The sequence below is a fragment of the Hippocampus comes genome, unplaced genomic scaffold, assembly GCF_001891065.2.
Source record: "Hippocampus comes isolate QL1 unplaced genomic scaffold, H_comes_QL1_v1.1 scaffold7, whole genome shotgun sequence".
Lineage (NCBI taxonomy): Eukaryota > Metazoa > Chordata > Actinopteri > Syngnathiformes > Syngnathidae > Hippocampus > Hippocampus comes.
Genome location: NW_017842060.1, coordinates 7,095,311 through 7,118,118, shown reverse-complemented (window position 1 = coordinate 7,118,118; position 22,808 = coordinate 7,095,311). Strand labels below are relative to the sequence as shown.

General features: G+C 40.7%; 2 protein-coding genes across 3 annotated transcripts; one reads left to right on the top strand and one right to left on the bottom strand.

The window, feature by feature from the left end:
- Positions 1-286: 286 nt before the first annotated feature.
- Positions 287-8,002, top strand: LOC109511492 (phosphoribosyl pyrophosphate synthase-associated protein 1-like). 2 transcript variants are annotated; one of them, XM_019862636.1, is made up of 11 exons: positions 287-795; positions 2,205-2,257; positions 2,351-2,417; positions 2,711-2,883; positions 3,091-3,206; positions 3,513-3,568; positions 3,777-3,922; positions 5,121-5,165; positions 6,355-6,425; positions 6,948-7,094; positions 7,680-8,002. In XM_019862636.1, the coding sequence occupies exons 1-11, from the start codon at positions 632-634 to the stop codon at positions 7,836-7,838; spliced, it is 1,197 nt and encodes a 398-aa protein (XP_019718195.1). In that variant the 5' UTR covers positions 287-631; the 3' UTR covers positions 7,839-8,002. The 2 variants fall into 2 exon arrangements, with proteins under 2 accessions (XP_019718195.1, XP_019718196.1); XM_019862637.1 differs by lacking the exon at positions 5,121-5,165.
- Positions 8,003-13,586: 5,584 nt separating this feature from the next.
- Positions 13,587-14,455, bottom strand: LOC109511408 (GTP-binding protein Rhes). The gene has a single exon (XM_074895029.1). The coding sequence runs from the start codon at positions 14,332-14,334 to the stop codon at positions 13,708-13,710; it is 627 nt and encodes a 208-aa protein (XP_074751130.1). The 5' UTR covers positions 14,335-14,455; the 3' UTR covers positions 13,587-13,707.
- Positions 14,456-22,808: the final 8,353 nt, after the last annotated feature.

The following is a 22,808-nucleotide window of genomic DNA, read 5'->3' as shown; positions in this document are numbered from 1 at the left end:
TCAGTTTTTACTGCACTGGTAGGGTTGCGCCCGATAATCAAATGTAGAAAAAGTAGGACACAGTATGGGTTAATTAATAACGAGAGTTAAAATGAAAACATTGATTGCACTACGATTTGAATTACTCAGAAAAAAAAACCGAAAGCATACTTTTGCCGTGATTCTAGTTACTCGCGCTTTAAGATGACGCCAAGGTTAATTCACACTCGGATTGGGCAATCACGTTTTTTTACACGCCCACTAGGCTCTATTTGGCCTCTGATTGGCTAGGCGGAGTGTCTGTTTTTTCCCCCTTGAGTCACTTATACAGTCGGTGCTGCATATATTCAACATCAGTCGAATTTTAGTTGTGATACTTTATACACAAATAGCACGGTTTGTGTGGAAAATTCCAAGTGTGTTAAAACATCGCTTTAGTGGCTCAATCGCACAGGAGGAACACTTTAGTATTTGGAGTTGCTTTTAACAAGTGTGGAAGACCTCCAACGCGAAAAGTTTGCATAGTTTTGCCTTGTGTGTTTCTTTTTTTTTTTTTTTTTTTTACACTTAATCTTAGGCAAGTTCGTTGTCGTTCTCAAGTTTTTCAAAGACAAAGGGAGGGGCAATTGAAGTTTCTGGGGTGTTAAACAACATGCCGGTAAGGCGTTTCGGCGGTCACAGGTCTCTGGTCAAACGCTTTGAAACGCCCAAGCTCTCGTATGGTTTCTCGAAAATGAACGTGTCAAAAAGTGGATACCGTGTTTTCTCAGCCAACTCCAGCAGCGCCTGTACCGAGCTGGCCAAGAAGATTACTGAGTAAGTAAACGACATCGCTATTTGTTACTTTTTGCTAGCTTGGTTGTTGACACGAAGGTGCAGTTGGCACGAGGCTGTGTGTGTGTGTGTGTGTATGTGTGTGTTTTAAGATTCCCCAATAGTCCCTCGGTCAGAACTACGCATGCGCACCACGCATGGAAGTTGTTGGTGTGCCCCAAAACAAGACCATGTTCAAGATACATCAATTGTATCTTTGAATAGAATTTTTTTTTTTGATGAGTCTTACATAACAGAGCATTTTTTTCAATTCAAATTCAAGTTTGTTTGTTTTTTCGAGGCCCTTCCCTCACGTTTTGGCATGAATGTCCAATGCTTGTGGAGGCTCTCAGTCGTACAGGAAAGTTCCATCGTAGAAGGGGTTCCGGTACAGATGACCACTGACGGAACCCCTTCTACGATGAATGTCCAATGTTATGTTGGCCTTTGGTGTCACGTTGAAACCACTCATCCTTCCCTCTTCAATATAAATTTTAGATGATTGCTCCTGTCCTTGCTACCCAGTGGAAAACAGTCAAAACGTCTGCTGGATCCATGCAGAAGGTCTTTAAAGTCACAACGAGCCAACCAGTCAGTGGCCCCTGAGGGATTCCGTATTTTGTCAGGATTTAATTTCTCACAACAAAACAAATGGCATGATCATATCACTGCTAAGTGAGTTGTGTTTTCCACGGTCGTGCCATGACAGGAAAAGCACCTTGCTGATCCCTTGCATTGACGACCTGATCAAGACTGCGGTTGAGTGAGTTGAATTGGGCGAGGTTTCCAGTTGTGGGCCAAGCCTTCCCTCATCTGCAGCACGCTCATGATCATGTGACGGTTGCATCTTTTAATGAGCAGCATGTTTTTATTACGCAACAGCAGGCGCGCCATAAAGTCGGGGCTTGCTCAGAATGTTGTGTGCTTCATGCAAATGTCATGAAAAATCCTGAAGTGAAACTTAAAATGTATGGGCTCACTCTGGATGGCAGCCCATATTAACCGATTTTATTTGCATCTTCAGCAGCAGCAGCAAAAGAAATGTATGGTGAGCATTTGAATGTTGCCATAGGCAAGAAATATCAGAATTCTCCCGTCAAGTGAGTCCAACCTTGCACCACAAAAGCAAGGCAGCAACAACCTCCCAGAACAGAGGTCACTATTTATAAAAAGTAAAGACAGTACACATGTTGGCTGTACAGTATTTGTTTGGTCCACCTCATACCACTGCCCACCCGTGTAAATTTCACACAGAAATGACACCAATTTGGTGCATCAGAGCTTTTACAGTCTATGCAGAAGGAGCTTAAAAGCTTTTGATCGGCAACCAACATGAATTGGCTTCCTTCTCGTTGTTGCTGATAGATTTATGTTGTGATGTTCACCCGACCGTACTTTTTTTTTCTTCCTAGACGCCTGGGTGTAGAGTTGGGCAAGTCGGTGGTATACCAAGAGGGAAACGCGGGTAAGGTGACAAAAGAGCTCCGCGGGCGCTCCCTTCCATGTTCGACCATCGTCTTTGTTCGCTCGAGCCCACCTTGATCTCACTTGTGCGCAGAGACCAGAGTAGATGTGAAGGAGTCTGTCCGTGGACAAGACATCTTCATCATTCAGACAATTCCCAGGTGAGATGTCTTCCTAATCCTTTTCAACAGAAAAAAAAGAGGACTTGAATTTAGGTCAGAAAAATTGCTGAGCCGCGCATAAAAGACAGGAATAATCTTGCGCACGGTAATGTAACTGCTTGATCATCTGACTGCCACCTACACATAATAAAATCATTGTGGCCAATGATTTATTTTGGTCACGCCTTGTCATCTTGAAAAGAGTTTCTATTTTGACAGGGATGGGCGTGTAGGCTTCTTCTAGCGACTGTACATTTTTGTTTTTGGTTGTAACCGTATGCGTTGATGTGTAGGGATGTCAACACGGCCATCATGGAGCTGCTGATCATGGCGTATGCTCTGAAAACGTCCTGCGCCAAGAACATCATCGGAGTCATCCCTTACTTCCCTTACAGCAAGCAGTGCAAGATGAGGAAGAGGGGCTCCATCGTCTGCAAACTCCTGGCCGCCATGTTGGCCAAAGCCGGTACGTGCACTCCCAAGAATTCTACCACTTTTTCTCCGCCAAAGAGACTCTGTTATCATTTTGCGAGAGACGGTAACTGCCAAATTGAAAAACAGGACTCAGTTCGGCGCGGCACCGCAAATTAAAAACACAAAAATTAACATGATGCCTGTCTCTGAACTGAATCTTATTGGGAGTTCACTGGATCCCATGCTGTTGATTTTGCAGGACTGACTCACATCATCACCATGGACCTTCATCAGAAGGAAATCCAGGGTTTCTTCAGCTTCCCAGTTGACAACTTGAGAGCTTCCCCTTTCCTTATCCAGTACATACAAGAAGAGGTGACGTGAAGTGACACCGCGCTCTCAAGCTGACATATCAATGTCGTATTAAAGTTTTTTTTTTTTTTTTTTAAATTAAAGGACACATCCATTTTTTTTATAGCAGCACGTGACTTTCCCGGGTTGCGGACCACTGCTGGAGAGTGCATCAATAATTACACTGATCGCTATATTGTTATATGTCACAATTCCCACCTCAACTTCACACGCTCCAACGACTGTCACTTTTCTACGGTTGCGATATGATCCAGTATGTAAGATTAGCCGTAGCTTAATAATGTTCTGGTCTCTTCCCACGCCTCTCAGATCCCAGACTACAGGAATGCGATCATTGTTGCAAAGTCTCCATCATCTGCCAAGAGGTAACGAGACCATCTGCTCATGTCATCCACTTTTTTGCAAACTTTGTCTCGGCATCCTTCTCTCATGCCTTCATCGTGGATGTTTCCATTTCTCTTGCGCAAATACATCTCTCTTTTTTTTTTTTTTTGCTGTCTTTGTTTGTGTCATTTTGTGTTTGCGCATCCGCCTTGTTTGTTTGTCACTTTCTTTGCCGCCCGTGTGTCTCAGGGCTCAGTCCTACGCCGAGAGGCTGCGGCTCGGTTTGGCCGTCCTGCACGGCACCGCTCCCAATCTCGAGTCCAACGCGACCGACGGGCTGTATTCGCCCCCGCCAACCCGCTCCAGCGCGGGACACACCGGCCTGGAGTTGCCTTGTAAGACGGCCCCGCTCATACATAGCTGAAAAAAGTTTGGTGACTGCACTTGACAAATTGTAACTCAACTGCAGGGCGTGGGCAGTCTTGGCCCAATTTTACATTTTCTATATCAATGTCATGTTATAAAAAGCCAAAAACATTTGCAATACCCACATTTGCATGTACAATAATAAAAAAATGTCAGACCACTTCGTAGATGTAATATGTCCCTTGGAGCAGCGGTCCCCGACCTTTTTTGCCCCACGGACCGGTTTAATGTCAGACAATATTTTCAGATAAATGCAACAAAATAATTTGATATGACCTGCGTGAAAACTGTGGTTTATTCTAAACTTAATAAACACGAATCATGGTACAATGAAAATCCGATCTGGCCGCAACACTCTCTGGTCGCTGTTTGTATTTAACGTATTTATATATTTATGTCTTATGCAATTTTATGTAAATTTTAGCAGTGTGTTCAATGCACTACATGATTGCACTGTTGTTGAGAGAGGAAAGTAATTTCATCTGTGCTGTATGTTACACATAGAGCATATTTGACAATAAAAGCTGACTTGACTTGACTATGGTAACGTTTAAACGTGCCTTCAAAATAAGATACACCACAAGTACAATGTGCATGAAAAATACGACTCACCATTGCCGCATATTATGCAGAGTGGGTTAAATCCGTATCATAAGTAGGACTCCTGATTGTGTCGATGAAATGTAACTTTTTTCTTGAAAGTCGTAGGCTCCTCTTCTATCTCCTGGCTGGGCCTTTTCCCCTTCTCAAAGAAACTTTCCAAAGACGTTTGTTTTTCACTCATTTTGCTAGCTCCCGGGTTTCATTTTAGTGGTAACCTATCACGTGACCGAGAAGAGCGCCTTGACCTGCGTCAAGAGTGACATGCTGTAGACGGATATAACAGAGAATCCGACAATTCTTCAAAATAAAACATCTTTCAGATTCCGAAATGAAGGAAACGGAAATAATGTAAGTTATTTATTCTTTCTCTGCGACCCGATACCAATTGACCCACGGACCAGTACCGGTCCGCTGCCGTGGGGTTGGGGACCGCTGCCTTGGAGGACTTCATAAAACCTGAAATACATCCTGTTTATCTAGTTCTCTTTTTTTTGGGGGGGGGGGGTTCATCCTGCTTTTGCCTCACTAAATATGTTGTTCACAACGTGTTTTTTGCCAACGCAGGCAGCAGCAGATCTCGTGCAGCGTTCCCTGGGATTGAGCTTCCAAGTATGAGCCCAGTGAATGAATGACTCCGTTTCTCCCTTCCGTTTGTTTTGGGATGCTTCCCTGCATGGAATGGAATTTTTACTGAGGAATTCGTTTTCTTGCTTCCTTGCCTTTGGGCTTAAATTCTGTGTTTGGTTTTATTTTAATGGCTGACGCACTGCAAAGGTCATCCCAAAATTTTGCGAGAAAGCTAGTTGAAATTTTGGTGACCTGTTAGTCCTGCCAAATCATTAAATAATAATTCAAATAAACCAGCCCATTATATGTAGAGAAGGTTTTCACCACAGGTCATTTCAGGAGATTTCATTTTGACCATGTTTCATCCCCAAAGTGGGTGTACAGTAAGTCTGCGAAGGTGCCTGGTTGGTGGTCAGGGCTGCTGCGTACAGGTGGAGGCACTGCAAGTCAGGTGTGGAGGGTTCTAGCTTGGCTCGCTGATTATTTGGTATTCCTTCATGGACTTGAATCAGAATCATTCCCTTCAATTTCGGGGATGCGACGTTTGCATCTGAACAAATCCTACAAATGCTGCTTTGGAATCCAAGTAATGATCGACTCTGTTTCAGGAGACCCACTAAGCATATAAATCATGACACAATGTTACGATGGACAAAAGATGAGTGCAAGTCCACTTACCGTATTTTCCGCACTATAAGGCGCAGCTAAAAGAATTCCATTTTCTCAGAAGCCGACGGTACGCCTTATAATCCGATGCACCTTTTATCTGGATCAATATTCAGATTTCTTGGATGTAGTATTTTAAATGTTCTGTAAAGTGTTTTGTTACAGCTGCAACTGGTTGTTAAAGCATTATATAAATCAAGCTGTATTGTATTATATTCCATTTAGCGTATCTCCATCTAGCGGATGCGTAACGCATCCACAGCCACTATTGTAGCTTCTATTCTACGCACCTTATAATGCAGTGCGCCTTACATAAGAATACACTTTTAAAGTAATCCATTCATTGAAAGTGCGCCTTTTACTCTGAAGTGCCTTATAGTGCGGAAAATATGGCAAATGCACTGCGCAAACCGGTAGGCTAATCAAGTCTTGCATGCCTTTTGCAGGTCTCCACCAAATTTCTTCTCATCAAATCTCCATTGCCTGGAGGAATCTGCACCTGATTGCACTTGGAAGCCTCTGCCTTCGCTTTTTGCGTAACTTTGCCTTTTTGTGTCTTTTTAAGTGATGATGGCAAAGGAGAAGCCACCGATCACTGTTGTCGGAGATGTGGGAGGAAGAATCGCCATCATTGTTGTAAGACCGTAAAATCGCCATCGGATTTGCGTACTTCTCCGACTTACGCGACCACTACTCGGAAAGCTAGCTTAGGATAAATGTGAAACGCGTCGCTGATAATAGTAGCATGGAATCTATTATGACGCTCCGAAATGATACAATTTTCTCTCTTACATAATGCCTTTTGCACACTGCAATTTCAATTTTATCTACATAGAATCAAGACGTTTAGCGTAACATTTTGTAAAAATCGCCCAAGAGGACAATTTTTCACGACAAGCGCATTTGAGCATCGTGATGGCCAATTCAAGCTTATGATGTTTAATTCACGAAGGAATCATGAAACAAAGCCCCTTTGCAATCATGTTAAGAGAGCTGATTAGAGAATCTTTGACTGTCCCTTTCATTTAAAAAAAAAAAAAAAAGTGGAAATAAACCCACACCAAGGTTCAATGAGGTTATTTTAAATGAGCTTTGAGTTAGTCCCAGCTTGAAAATCCTTTCTGAAAGTGGATGACGGCGACCTTGAATGTGTCTTAGGATGACATCATCGACGACGTGGAGGAGTTTGTCGCTGCCGCAGAGATCCTGAAGGAGCGAGGCGCCTACAAGATCTTCATCATGGCCACGCACGGCCTGCTGTCTGCTGAGGCGCCCAGACTCATTGAAGAATCTGCTATTGACGAGGTAAAAAAAAAAAAAAAAAAAAAAACGTATTTGCATGCATATGTAAAGAGATGCAAATCATGACATGAATCGGTATTACAAGTAGCTGTAATTAGCGGTGCAACGACCTCACGGCATTTTTCATTTTACGCTCGCGGTTGCTCATTGCCAAACTGATGTTGTGGCATTCTGCGACAGGTGAAAATCAGCGGTGTAAGGAGACCGTCTAAATATCGGCTTGCCCCTTCCGCAAGCTTGTCACACATTAAGACAGTGGTGTCAAACACATTTTTGTCGTGGGCCACATTTTAGTTACCATTTCCTTTGGGCCGTTGTGACTGAAACCAAATAAAAATGGTCAATAATAACGGTTTATTCAACGATTGTTTAAGTTACTGTAATGAGGGGCTTGGTCGAGATTTTAGCAAGCATCATGGAAGTTGACATGTTTAATTTGCTTTCGCGGGCCACGTAAAATGATGTGGCGGGCCAGGTCTGTGTGCGTCATGTGGTGTGACACTGAAAGCAAAAACCGTGGCGGCTCACTGTACTGAAGCTCTTGAGAGGCTAAAAGTGTGCTCCTTTGCGTCCCCTCCTCCCCTTTAGGTGGTGGTGACCAACACGGTGCCCCACGAGGTGCAGAAGCTGCAGTGCCCAAAGATCAAGACGGTGGACGTGAGCATGATCCTGGCCGAGGCCATCCGCCGCATCCACAATGGGGAGTCCATGGCCTACCTATTCCGGAACATTGCCGTGGACGACTGAGGCAACACACACACCAAATGACACTCGCTCGCCCAGAAACGTGTTCCGTGCCAAATTGTGGCAACCAAATTTGACGATGAGCGTTTTGCTCTTACACAGACGTGATGTATCGCATGGGGCTTCTCGCCATCTGGCAAATAAAAGCATACTTTTGGGGTGCCGTGCATTGTTGTGGACCGTGATTGAAACAGTTAACGGGAAACAAACTTTTACCCATCGTGAAACGTGCGTGTGTGTGCGTGTGTGCGTGCGCACGAGGAATTGAGTCTGTGAAATATGTGTGCGTACATGACTATTAAATGTAAAAGTGTCCTAAAATGGCAAAGTGTGATGCTAACCATAGAACCATGAATGGAATTTGATGTGGCTTGAAATTGTCCAACTGCACGGCAAAATATTAATATCGAGTATGATCAGTAATACCTGCAAAAATTCTCAAATTCTCGAGTTTTATTTTAGTTTTAGTGGATAACATATTATATGATTGACAAAAGTTGTCTTTGTTTGAATATTTTGGAGACTGAATTATGACTCGGTGTCAAACTTAATGCACACATGCCATATGCGGTTTGCTCATGTCATTTTGTGGGGTCTGTAAAAATCTGGAAATTGAATGTTCAAATGAGTTCAGTAGTTAGTATTACTATATTTATTTCATAATTGACAAGAATGAAATATCCAAATAAGATAAATGTTCGTTACACTGCTCAACTCAAATTTTAATGCAATGGAACTTTCTCGATAATTTTTTTTGCACTGATTCCAAAACTGCCTTCGTTTCTTTTATAGCACATCATTTTTTTTAATAATAATAATAATGACAATAACATAAAATATAATATAGTAAAAGTCATATTTATGAATTAAGAGTTAGGTTCAGCAACAGCTGGAATTTTTTTTTTTTCTGCCGAAACGTCACAGCTACAAATTGCAACGTATAGCAAAATCTGTATTACACAGACTTTTATAGGTCAAATTTCAAAATGAAAAAATTGAAAGACCTCCAAATCCTGATGTGCTAAAGATATATTAATTAAAAGTAAAGGGATATTCGAAATTTGCATCAAAATTATTTGTAGGTACACATAAAGCCATCTCAGAAAAAGAAAAAAAATGTTGACCAGTGCAATTAGAAATGTTTAGTTTCATAAATGCATTTATAAAATTAATATGTTGAAGCGCACACTGATTTTTTGGGATATGCAGCATCTTTAACTCTGGTTTGGTACATCCATCCTGGTCCTTTTTTTTTTTTTTTTTTAAACAGAAGAAAAGACATCTTAGACTTGAACAGAATTTATAGTTTAGTTTCTAACACACCAAGTACCACCACAGGTACCGCTCGGGTCACAAGGATCCCACTTTTTCAATCACCGCTTTTGTGTATGAAACCCGGGCTTATGATAACGACTCTCTATTCAACATTTACGTATTTGACATGTGGTGTGTGTGTGATCAAAACGGGAAATTGGCTTCCGCGCCTCATTAAACATCAAAAAGAGAGTTTCTAGCACGGGAAATGAGTCACTGAGATATTTGACGTTGTTGCAGGCTTTAGAACTGCATCTCATTACCTTTTAAATGGGATAGTCATAGGAGAGTCAATTACTCACAATATGTCACATCTGACTCCAAAGCAAATGCACTCATTTTACTCCTTTTTTTTAAAATTCTTTTTTTATTCTGCAATAGGAAGAAAATTAATGCGCAGACATCTTTAGACTCGATGCGTCTATGCAAATGCAATGATTACATTTCCAATGATTGCGAAGTTTTGCTTCCAGGACCTTGAACTTGTTCCAAACGCCTCAGAGCCTCTTTACTCAGCTGAGGAGCTTTGACCAAGTCCAGGGGCAAAGACCGAATCCCAATCTGACCGCGGGGGCACTCGAGAACAAAACGGAGGGAAAAAGAAAAACATCTTACTAAAACAGGCAGAGGTCCAAAAGTGGAGATGGCCCCGGCTGGGAAGAAGACAAAACACCTGTGAAGCTACGTGCTGAAGAGCGTTTTAAAAGTGGAGCGAAAGAGGAACTGCAAGATCAACGTTTACCCGTCCGTTTCCTCAAAATAAAACAGGAAACTCGTTTGGGTCTATAGCGCGAGCCGGTAGGGTGGGTTAAACTTGAGCAGGGTCATGGTTAAAGGGGAACATCTGCTTCAGGAACCACTCAAACGGTCCCACTTTCAAACCTGTCCAACCACACTGAATTGTTTCTTATTCAAATTACGCAATGCTCAAGGGCCAACTCGGGTTTTGTTTTGACTTGTCGCTTCAGTCTTCTTGTTTCCGTGTAAACGATACAAATGCAGACTTTTTTGAGGACGGGGAACTCTATTTGCTCATTGAGGTCAAAATGGACTCCGCAGCCACATGATCTCCCCGAGCCGATCGGCATCGAATTCTCATGTACAGTAAATACTATACCAGGGGTGTCAAACATACGGCCCGCGGGCCGGATCCGGCCAGCAAAGGAGTTTAATCCGGCCCGCGAGATGATTATGTAAAGCATGGTGTCAAACATACGGCCCGCGGGCCGGAACCGGCCCGCAAGGAGGTTCAATTAGGCCCGCAGGATAATTTAAAAGTGAAAAAAATGCATTAAAGACAGAATTAATGTTTTTAATAAGGTGCAATTCATTGAGTATCCGCAAGGGGACACTGTTTTGATCAGAGAAGAAGACAACAGCAGCCTCAGTCGGTCACTGTGACAGACCCATGACAGCAGACGCTATCAATAGCACTCTCACATTTACACATTTAATAGCACTCTCCTTAGTTTGTAAGATTACATTTAGATTTTATATGCACGTGTAAATGGTTTAAAACTTCCTTTCTTTATGAATCTCGTTTAATCTTAAAGTGCATTACTATATTTTTCAATACCAATTACTTGTTAATGTTTGTACAATCAGTGGGATCATTTGCAATGCATATATGTGAATGATAAAAGTAAATTGCACATTTGTCGAAGGAAATGTAAGGTGCTTCATGAAATATTTTGTAAAAGATATGTTCATTAAATTTCAACATTTTCCTAATGTTCTTGTGCTTCTTTATACCAAAACAAAGGAAAGACATTGTTTTGGTTATTTATAGCAAAGTATGGTATCATTTTAATGGTCCGGCCCACTTGACATCTACCGAGGCCGTATGTGGCCCACCATGTGAAATGAGTTTGACACCCCTGTACTATACAAAGAATCATTGTACATGGGAATACGTACAAGATTTCAAATCAAGTTTTTGCCCCCCCCCCCAAAAAAAAAGTAGCACAACAAAACACTTGCAGACAAGAAAAAAAAAATTCATAGCTCAATGTTTTAATCCTTTCAGGGACAGCAGTTACTACAGTTATTGCACAGGTGTCAAAGTCAAGGCCCCGGGGGCCAGATCTGGCCCCCCACACCATTTTACGTGGACCGCGAAAGCAAATCAAACATGGCTACTTTCATGATGCTTGCTAAAATATGTAACCAAAATGTCAAATTCTCATATGTAATTAATAAACATTTTCTTGTTGCCAAACACCCCATTAGAGTAACATAAACAATAGTTGAATAAACCGGTATTCTTGACTTCTTGATATGATTTCAGTCATAATGGCCCTCCAAGGGAAATGGTAACTAAAATATGGCCCGCAATGAAAATGGGTTTGACACCCCTGGTTTATCGTGTTCTCAGATTACAGGGTGCATGAAAGGATTAATGTCGCTCTTGATGGTGAAAATGCACCTCATTGTTTGGCTATAAGGTATATATATTTCAGCGGTGTCTATATTTTAGCCTTTATTAAATACTTCAAAAGAGAGGGCGGGGGAGGGGGGTAAACTCCTCACAATGTATAATTTAATTTTTTTTAAAAATCGTGTTTATAAAGAATATAAAAAGAAAAAAAAACATTAATGCTTAAAATGAGGGCATAAAAATGTACATTCGGAATGTTCAATACCACTACTGCTTCAGACTGATGCCAACATCTGTACCTAATGTTGTGGCCAGTTAACTGTGTGTAATGCGTCTTATTCACCAATAGATGTCAGTCAAAGATAAACCGCTGAAAGACCTGACAGCGTGTGTTGCTTAATTAGAATGAACAAGTCAGGGTACAGACAAGCGACACCTAAAAAAAAAAGAATTATGTGTGCGCCTCATTATGCACAGTTTGAACAGTAACGCCGCACTTAAATGTCGGAAAATGTGTGCGTGGGGAGTAACTGTTTAAAATTGGATGCAAGTAAAATATATTGCGCATTAAAAAAAATCCCATGAAAAATATACCCTAATAAATGTCTAAAGACAAACACTTCTTTAAAATGTCATGCCATCGGATTAAACTAAAAAGTTGTAAACGACAGAACTGTACTCGGGTAGTCATTCTTTCATCTAACAGCAGAGGGAGCCCGTGTACCACTAGTGGTACCCAAGCATATTTTTTTAACTCAGTCCTCAAGCCTTTCAGCTTGATTGAACGCTGAATGTCTTTTCGAATAACACCGCGTGTGGAAACATGCACACATCGATGGATTTTCAACAGCAGTTGTATTAGACAATTTCAGGCTCAAGCGACATGACAGTCATGGATTTCCTGCCTCAAGTGGGTTGTGAGTTGGTGTCAACATCTCCTTTAGAAACATGTTATGAGTTTGAATACTAGACAGCCCCTTAAATGGACCCTCAAATGGAATCTCTCTAAACATGAGCCTTGGTTCGTATTTTCGCCTTTGTCTGTTTTATGCTTGCCATCATTTTTGCTGATGTTGCCAATTAACTTGTTCACTTGAGCATTTATTTCGTTTGTCACTGCATGAGTAATTCAATAAATCGAAACTAATTTAGTTCATCATAGCTTCTAGCATGTATGTACAAAATGTAGGATTCAATAGCTAAAATTCAAACATAACTTGATGTTTTTTTTATTACAAAAATAATTATATGATCAAACCTCTCAATGAATTTTATAATTAAAAAAAGAATAAACAGTGTATATATATATATATACACACACGCACACACACAAAATAAAAAGCATCTATCAACACAAATAATTTATAATATTGAAAAATCAGTATTTATTCATTTAATGAATAATAAAAAGCGTGTATTTACAAGTATCTGTTTAAAAAATATGTAGTTGTTTTTGCATTGCGATATTTAATTGAAAATATGAAAAGCAATTTTATGTCAATGTAAATTTTATGATAAAAAAGTTTCTAAAAGCAAAAAGCATCTACATTTTTTTGTTTTATTGGATGAATTTTTTTATATAGTTCACATGTTCTGATTTTTTTAAAATCTGAAATGCAAAGAAAGCAGCTTTGTTGAACAGCTGACATTCATGTTGATTCAAACCACATTTTGTATGGATTTTTATGTTTTTATGATGCATATTTAACCCCACAATACAATCGTTTCAATAAACACAATTGTACAACAATACAGTGTGACATGATAAAAAAATACATCAATACAAAACAACTTCAATAATCATGAATAAACTTAATTGTAAAAAAAAGAGCGGTGTATTTACAAATTTTCACAAACAAACAAAAAAAAAAAAGTAATGGCTCTTGTGCACAATTACAAAAAGATGTACCGTACTATAATGTAACTGATAAGTTCCAACATGTGTGCATTTGTAAGTATAACAGTTAAGACAGCCTTTTAGGTTTGATATTGATCTTAACAGCTGCAAGTATGCACCAACCAGCACTACATCAAGAGAGGAATAATTAATTTGTTGGGGGTTTTTTTCTATCATGATGAGTCACTTCTCTGGTGTCCTTCACTTGAGGGTTTCGAAGCCTGGAGGAGAGCGCTCCTCACTTGCCGCCCACTTTTTAAACATGTCCTCTTTTGTCCCTGCCCTTAGGACACGGTGCAGCTGTTGGTCTTGTTCATGGGGGGCCTGAAGCGGGCGTGTTTGGGGAAGGTCTCCCTGCGTCGGCGAAGAGCCGGGCTGAGGCGGCTGGGCAGGTTGGCCTGCTGCAGGAGTTCCTTGAACACCTCCACCACGTTGTCGTTGTCCTTGGCCGAAACCTCCAGGTAGCTGCTGTTCCAGTCCATCTCCACGGTGGACAGCACGTCGTCTCCGGACACCCGCCTCTCGCCCACGCGGTCCGTCTTGTTGCCCACCACCACCATGGGGGTGTACTTGTTCTCCTTGATCTCCACGATCTCTTCCCGCAATCTCTTGACCGTCTCCAGCGACTCGGGGTCATCCACGGCGTAAACCAGTGCGAAGGCGTCGCTGTTCTGGATGGAGAGCTTGCGCATGGCCGGGAAGGAGTAGCTGCCGCTGGTGTCCAGGATCTCCACGGTGATCTTGACGCCGCTTACGTCGTACTCCCGGCTGTGGAGCTCCTCCACCGTGCGCCGGTGTTTGGCCTCAAACGTGTCCTGCAGGAAGCGGCGGATCAGGGCCGTCTTGCCCACGCCGGCCGCCCCCAGGAACACGAGACGCACGTGGGTCTTCCCCTTCACCTCCAGTGACATGCTGGACGCCTGACGAAAAAGGTACTGGACGGACGGATGGCTCCCTATACTCGTCCGCTGAAAGTCAACTTGACTTTAGTCAGCTCGTGTCTCTGTTCTGTTGCCTCTGTGAAGATGCACGCCCGCCTTTTTATGCTTGTTTTGGAGGAGAGAGCGAGCACTCGCAGCCAATGGGCACTTGGAAGGCTGCTGGAAGGCGCCCAATGAAGGCAAGGCATGCAAATGAGGGCTCAGCTCGGAAGCAGAGGAGTGGAAAAGGTTTCGCGCAGTCAGGTAAGTCCAACAAAGGGAGAGGACTCTCTGATTCAGTGTTTCGCAATCTGGAATTGAGTCTCAGTGGCACCTCGATGGTATAAAGTGACTCGACTTTCTTTTTTTTTTTTTTTTTTACTGCCAGGAAATTTCACAACAAGCATCAGTTTACAGTTTATAGTGGCGTAGTCGTCCCAACTGTTCATGTACAATGTGTCCCAAACACCTCTGGATGCATTCCAATATTTCTTAAAAGTTACAGAAATAATTTTTAAATTGACTGGAATATTCCCACTAAGTTACCTAAACACTCTTAAATCCGCTGAAATACTCCTAAAAGTAATCTAATACTCCTAGATGTACTCTCATACGCAATCAACGGGACCTAAATACATTTAAATCGACTCTTACATCTCCTGAAATACTCACTCAAAGTAATCAAAATACTCGTACATGTTCTCCAATAATCCCGAAAACATTCTTAAATGCTGTATCAGGGTATTAAAATGACAGCTTTAAAACGAACTTTTTTTAGAAAATATTTGGGTCAATCAAAACAGCATTTTTTTTCTCCCCATTGAACACAAGATATTTTATTTTTAAATAAAATATAGAATAGTTGACGAAGAAGAAACATGTAGCATGTTAACTTAAAATTCTTCTGTTTTAATTCTTCTTCATGAGTTACAATGTCCCATCACTGGTGAGCTAAATTTATTAAAAAACTTGTGGGCTACTCATGTTGTCCTTGGGGCTAACATGTACACCCTGGAACTTTTTTTTTTTTTTTTTTTTAAGGACAATACATATTAGCAGAGCAAAAGGTCATCCATCTTCGCGGTGTCTGTTTTGTCTTGCTCCCTTCCTCCGTTCCTCTGTTCCTCCTTTCCTCCGTGTATAATATCTGGAGGAAAAAAACATACCGGTAAAGTAATTAAGTTCAAAGAAGCAGCTCATGTACTCGACTCTGCAAGCAGCCAATTATATTATCCCGTGTTTGACTCAGCGTGACTCAGACTTGATTTCTTAGTTTTACTGTTTTTGTGCTTTCTACTGTCTTTGTTATGAATGTATTGTTATATTGTTTATTGTTGTATGTATGATATCTGCTCCATGAAGAGCACTTTGTATACAGCGGTGTTTGTTTTAAAGTGCTCTATAAGTACAGTTGAGTTGAGTTGAGCTGATGGGTTGTTCATTTAAAAAAAACAAAAAGAAAAAAAGTAAAAGCTCCGTTACATGATAGTCAGTATTAGCGATGATTTAAACTTTGACTTTTTAAAACCGTCAAACTGGTCATCGTTTTTCCTAAATATTCATAAATTTAGGAAACAATCAAAAACAATTGCCTAAATCCGCCTAAATCTTCTGAACTACAACAAAAAAGCTACCTAAGAACACTTAAAGGTACAAAATGTTCCTTAAATTTACGCAAATACTCGAGATGTCCTGATCATGCTTTTTTTTTGGGGCACCCGAGTCTCATTCTTTGTTTTTCATAGTCCAGCCCCCCCCCCCCCCCCCCCCCCCCCAAAATAAATAGCCTGCAAGCATTTTTTCTCCGCCTCTATTTTTCAGCACTGAATTTGATGATACACACATTGAACATTTAGATGTGCATGAAGACAAAAAAAATTGCTTTTCTTCACCTAAAGTCATGAAAACCTCGTTCTATTGTCCTCCCAGAATGTTCTTTGCCAGTGTGAATTGTGCCTGTTGATTGTAGTTACAGAACACCGCTATTATGCATGAACGGCAACGGGTGGGAACGGATCAATTAGATCATCTGCCATCTTGCCAAAGAGCATTTTCTTGTTCATGTCACTGCATGTCACTTGCATAGGGATAAACAAAGATGTGTTTGGGTTTTTTTTTTTTTTTGAAGTCGACAGTTGATAACTTTGAGATCACTTAAATCGAAATGGAAAATTTCCCACGGCACGCCTCATAATTTTAAAACTGCAGAGTCATGTGCTGCTGCGCACGTTTGGGAGTCACTGCCTGAATACATATTTGACAATAGTAAACTCTCAATTTTTTACACGCACACATAAAAGGTTTTGTATGTACGTGTGCACTTAGTCAAAACACAGTATTTTCACAATTTTACCGCGTTCATGAAATAAGGATTAGACAGAATGATTCATCAATTTTCAGAGATTGGGAGCGGCCATGTTGGGCAATATCATTCTCTGATGTCGGCCGAAATATTGTCACAGCTTTACTTGTTAAACCGACCGTCTCGTGACCAAGCCCGGAAAACAGGTTCGTGGAGTCCCTGCGTCAGCCGCGATAACTCCCATAACTACGAGTTGATGACATCATGGTCTGAACAAGACTTGTGATCATTATGGGGTTTTTTTTGGGGGGGGGGGGTTGTTTTTCATTTTTTTGCCTGCCACGCTCAAGAAAACAAAACTTAACTTGTACATACCCGAATAAAGTGGATCCAATGGAACCAAATGTTTTTTTGTTTTTTTTCAGTGCAGCCAAGATTCAAGATCTGGCGGAGATTCAGCCATACTGCCAACGTGAAGTGAAAAACACAAAATGGAAACACTCGCAAGGAGCATGGACGAGAGATGGTAAGACTGAACTAACTCCATGCTCCACGGCAAATCCGAATAACTGCAGAATGTATATGTCCTTCCCCATCGTACTTCTTCTGTGGGTTATTTATGTTGGCATCTGGCAAACTAACGTCACGGCGCAATACTGCCACCGATTGATTTTCTTTCCACCGCGAGGAAGCCAATGTGAATGAATAGTTGCTGGATGTTGTGAAGTGTGCTGGTGCCAATAACTTCCTCTTAATTCGACCAGTTTATCCTGTGTTATTGTCATTAATGAGCGCGCGTCCCAAAATTGTGAAATGAACCAAGTACACAGCACATCATGGATCATTTAGCACAGGTGTGGCTACGTTTCATTCACCTCCCGGATTTTTTGCTGCTTCATTAGCTCTGATGTATCGATTCTAAATGGCGCAGTAACGAAACCGACTTTGTTCCCGAGCACCGAGCCCGTCTTTGCACCTTCCAGATTTCCTGGGAGACAGTCATCGTCGCCGGCGTGTTATAGGCTTCGCAACGGCGTGGAACCAAAACAAGCCCAGGGGAACGCCGCGTTAAGCCCCTCCTCCCTCTCCTCGCCCCATCCCATAAACACTCACGGCAGATGTGCCTCGTGATCAGCGCTCGAGTGTTTTTGTGTGTCTGTCCCATGAATGACAGGGTGACCTTGCCTTACCTTATCTTCCTCCCACTGCTTGACACAAACATGGCTACATAGGAGTACTGAGGAGTTCAAACTCCATGCTGTATACAAGGCAAGCCAAAACCAGCATTTACCTCTCATACCGGAAGAAAAAAAAATTACCTGCTTCAAAAAAACACTAACACTAAAAAAAAAAAAAAAACCCTCTTAAGGGTCACCCATAACCCTTTCACCGACACCCCAAAAAATCTCTCACTTGCAATAAATTCTCCCACACTCACCAACAAACCTTTCACCGAAAGAAACCCTCTCAAAATGACCAAAAACATTCGCTCACATTCACACAAATCCAAAAATTCACTCACCAAAAAAATTCATTCTTTGCAAAAATGCTCTCACAGGAACCCCCCCCACAAAAACTGCCACTCAACAAAAAAGTCTTAACACCCAAAAAAAAACTCTCATTGAACCAAAACACCTCTGACTCACCCAAAATCTCCCACTCTTAACAAAAATCCTCTCACTCACATCTAAAAGCCTCTCAGATGCATCGCAAATCTTCCAAAAAAACAAAACAAAACAAAAAAACGCTCACACTCACCCCAAAACTCACTCTGACTAAACACCTCTGACACTCTCAAAAAACTCTCCTTCTTATGGAAAAAAAAATCCTCTCGCAGAAGAACCTCCCACTTTCTGTACACCAGAAACACTCACACTCAACTAAAAAAAAAAAATCTCACTTACACAAAAAACTCCGACTGAACCGCCCTAAAAATCTCACCCCCAAGACGGGTGTGACTGGAAATCATAGCTACTATGCTAATTTCGTGAGCCCGTCTCTGCCGTTTCGGATGACTTAATATACTAACATTAAGCTAGCTGACTTTCACAAGTCAAAATGATGCGGCTTAATTCAATGCACGTCACTCTCTTTTTTTTCATTTAACAGTAAACTTCGACTGGGAGTGTCAATGCCCAGTTTGAAAAAAAAAAGCCAAGCGCACATACAAATCCATCACCGTTATCAGTGAATGCTTGCTATATTTAGCGTTTATGATCCCACCGTGCAGAGGTTTCTTGATGAGAACACTGCAAAATGGCAACAGCCTTGTCCTGCATATTATAATGACATTGTGCTGTAATGGTGGGGTTGGCCTTACAATGATCTTTCTCATCAATGAAGAGAATCATGCTTCCGAGAGCCTTTTATGGCTAATAAGCGCATCGCGGCTCGCGGGGTTCAACTGTTTGGCGCTACCGGAATAGCACAGCACATTGTCTCCAAGGCAGTGTGAATGAAAATTAAAGAAATAATGAATGATTTAATCATTCAAGTAAAATTGAAAAAAAAAAAATTGTTCACAGAGTAATATTAAAAATGAAAGTGCATCAGAAAAAAAACAAAAATGAAGTGGAACTGCATCTTATGTTTATAAAAAAATAGCAATAAATATTGGGAAAATTTCCTTCGTTTTCATATTTGTCAAGATCATGCTTGAGCTATTGAGTTAGAGTTATGACTTGAAATGTATTTATTTCTCTATTATTGTACATGCGCACACACACAAAAAATGGTGTTGGATTGACTCAACTTTATTTCATCAAGTGATGACACACAATAAAATAATCTGGATCTCGATGTATACTAGATGTACAGTCTACTCAAAAAAATGTTCCTGGATTCGAATACATTTATTCTGTGCAACCACTTGCCGAAATAATCAAGCAAATTCAAAACAAACTTGTTTTGGTGTAGTGACAGAAGAGAGATGAGATTTTGGAGAATTTTACTTTACTTTTTTTTTTTTTTTTTACTTTACAGTACTTTTTTTACTTTTAATACTTGGCAACCTATTTTTAATCTTGTTGTATTAAAAAAAATAAGACTGATACTAAAACTAATAAAAATGAAACTAAAATGAAGCATTTTCCCCCCAAAAAACCTGTGAGATTTTGGAGAATTTTAGTTTACTGTTTTGCACAATACTTGGCAACATTTTTTTTTAATCTTGGATTTAAAAAATAAGACTAATACTAAAACTAATAGAAAATGAAACTAAAATGAAGCATTTTCAAAAAAAAAAACAAAAAAAACTTGCTCTAAAATTAAGCTAAAACAGAGCGGGAAAAAAAGTACGGTAACTATAACGAAAAATCCCAAGCTATTCTAAATAATCCTGATTCTCTCACGTTTAATTTAACGTCGGCTCGCTCTCAATGACAATTCATTTGCAATTGGAATAAGCGTGACCGTGTCAGTGATGTATAGTGGCTATCAGTAGCGGGCCTTTTAGAGCAGCCTATTGTGCAAGGTGTAAAATACGGCAAACAATGACAAAAATGCTTGAGAGTACTTCCGTTTTGAGTGTCCTGCATTGTGCGCGATGACTCACGAGCACATTGTCATTTATAATGACTCACTGGAACAAGTGGATAGAATATACTACTACTCTCTATTGTTCATGTTATTTGGGGCATGCATACCTTTCCCGACAAAAATAATACAACGTGAACATTATCGAGAGGTCAGAATCGAGGGTATCATTTCGTGGAGTACTCGCCATTTATCACTAGGTCTCATTTCCCAGATCCTTTTGTGTTTTATGATGTTCCAGCAGCATAATGGCCAGATGGTCCCATGTACTGGACTGAAACTAATTTTGTTAGCAGTGCGCATACTTCCACCGTCGTACTCAACATGAACCAGCAAAAGATGTTTGATTACTTTCCTGAAATTCAATTTCGGGTGGTGGTCCATCAATCTTTTTCAAATGCTCACGTAAAATTAGTCATTTTCTATATTATCATTGTTATTACTGTCATTATTATTACCGTATTTTCTGGATTATAAGTCACTCCGGAGTTTCAGTCGCACCAGCCATAAAATGCATAATAAAGAATTCAAAAAAAACATATATAAGTCACAGTGGAGTATAAGACACATTTTTGAGGGAAAATTATTTGATAAAATTTAACACCAAGAACAGACATGTCATCTTGAAAGGCAATTGAAAATAAAAATAAAAATCAAGAACAACAGTCTGAACAAGTGTACGATATGCTAACGTTACATGATGCATAAAAAAACGAGTAGAGAACATGCCTGGTATGATCATGGAACATATTAAGAGTTATTCAGATAACTATAGCTTTAAAAAACAAAACAAAACAAAACAAAACATGCTAACAAGTTCACCAAACCATCAGTGTCACTCCAAATCACTAAATCCAATGAAATCTTCATCCCCGGTGCCACAACAACTCCGCCAACTCCGCAGGTAGAAGATGCCGCACTTCCCCTTCTACAGCACTATAACTGCGGCTTGAGTATGATCATTTCATGTTTTAATTCAATAGGCATGCTTCCGATGCGCATCCCTTAGCCACCAGGGGTTAGCATATCACGTACAGGCATGCTACGCGTAAATTTGAGGTGGCAACTAAGCTGCGGTGAAATTGTTTTTTCGCAGAGGATGAACAAGATAGACCTGTGTGTTAGTACTGTTGTATGCAAGAGTTGCTACCGTTCTGATTTGTTTACTTTTATAAGGCTTCGCGCTACTGCATCCTCAATGCTAGTCTCGTTAGCCCGTGCATGGTGTTTTGTATTGTGTGTTAGCATTAAGCTTATGGACCTTGATAAGGCAAAGTTAGGTAGTTTTGGTCATATGTGTGGAAATCCCTTTCATATTTTTTTACATTTTGTTTTATATTTTTGAGGTGCCACTAAAGTATTTTTTGTTCTGGCAGCACTTTATAGACCATTATAAATTCCAACTTTGGAGAAACCTTTCCTACTGTGCACACGTTGCGTGTCGTAAACACATCTAATGTCTCACACAGTGTTATTGATCATACTAAAGGTCAGCAGTTTGACCTACAGATTAAATGGATGACAATTTTTTGGGTCACGGCGTATATGAGAGTGGAGGCCACTATTCGAGCTGATACGGCGAACGTCTAGTTTGCTCTTTTCTTCGCGGTGCCAGTGCCTCTGGAAGAGAAATCTAAACCTAGAAAGTAAGAGTGATTCCTAATCGGCATCATTAATACGGTCCTAATTCCCAACAGAAGACAGCGAGCTAATGAAGTAGATGCTGGATGATTTATTTAAGGCCTTCATAAATCCATATTACATGACAGCCAATTGGGATAGACTCTTGTCACACCTTTTAATGCTGTCTGCGTTTCAGGTTACAAAGCCTGTTCAACAGGTTGCTGTGTCTCACTGACCTGTCATAACACTCTTCTTTGTGTGTGAGTGTGTGTGTGCGTGTGTGTGCGTGTGTGTGCGTGTGTGTGCGTGTGTGTGCGTGTGTGTGCGTGTGTGTGCGTGTGTGTGCGTGTGTGTGCGTGTGTGTGCGTGTGTGTGCGTGTGTGTGCGTGTGTGTGCGTGTGTGTGCGTGTGTGTGCGTGTGTGTGCGTATGTGTGTGTGTGTGTGTGTGTGTCTGTGTTCTGTTCCTTCCTGTGCAAGTTGCTGCTTTTTTTGTCCTACGGTAATTACCTTTTGGCTTCCTGCCTCGAACTTTTTTTTTTTTTTTTTTTTTTTGCTTTGTCTTGAACCCAGACTTGAGACACAAGCGCTGTATTCATTTGTTTACCAGTGAATTCAACTCAGCAGACTTTACCATCAGCAGCAGTTTGGCAAATATTGAACAATTTATCAGCAAAGATGATTCAGACTGTTTAATGCCAACCCCAGTAAAGGTTTAGTGACAAACTACATATTAAACAAAGAGAAATAAACCTTGTGTTTTTAAAGCATCCAAACAAATTCCTAAAGAAAGGCCGTACTGTATTAATCCTTAATTAACATCTATGTTGCTGTGCTTTCACCCTTTTTTGCAGTGGTGTGAACACAAATGGTTCAGCAACTGCATGTTGGGCGTTAATTAGTGCTGTACTGATGAGCTCAGAGAGGAGTTGAGACGTTACGATGAATCCCACTTAAAAATACTCTTTAAAATGCATGTTACAACAATTGTTGTTGTTTTTCTTTTTT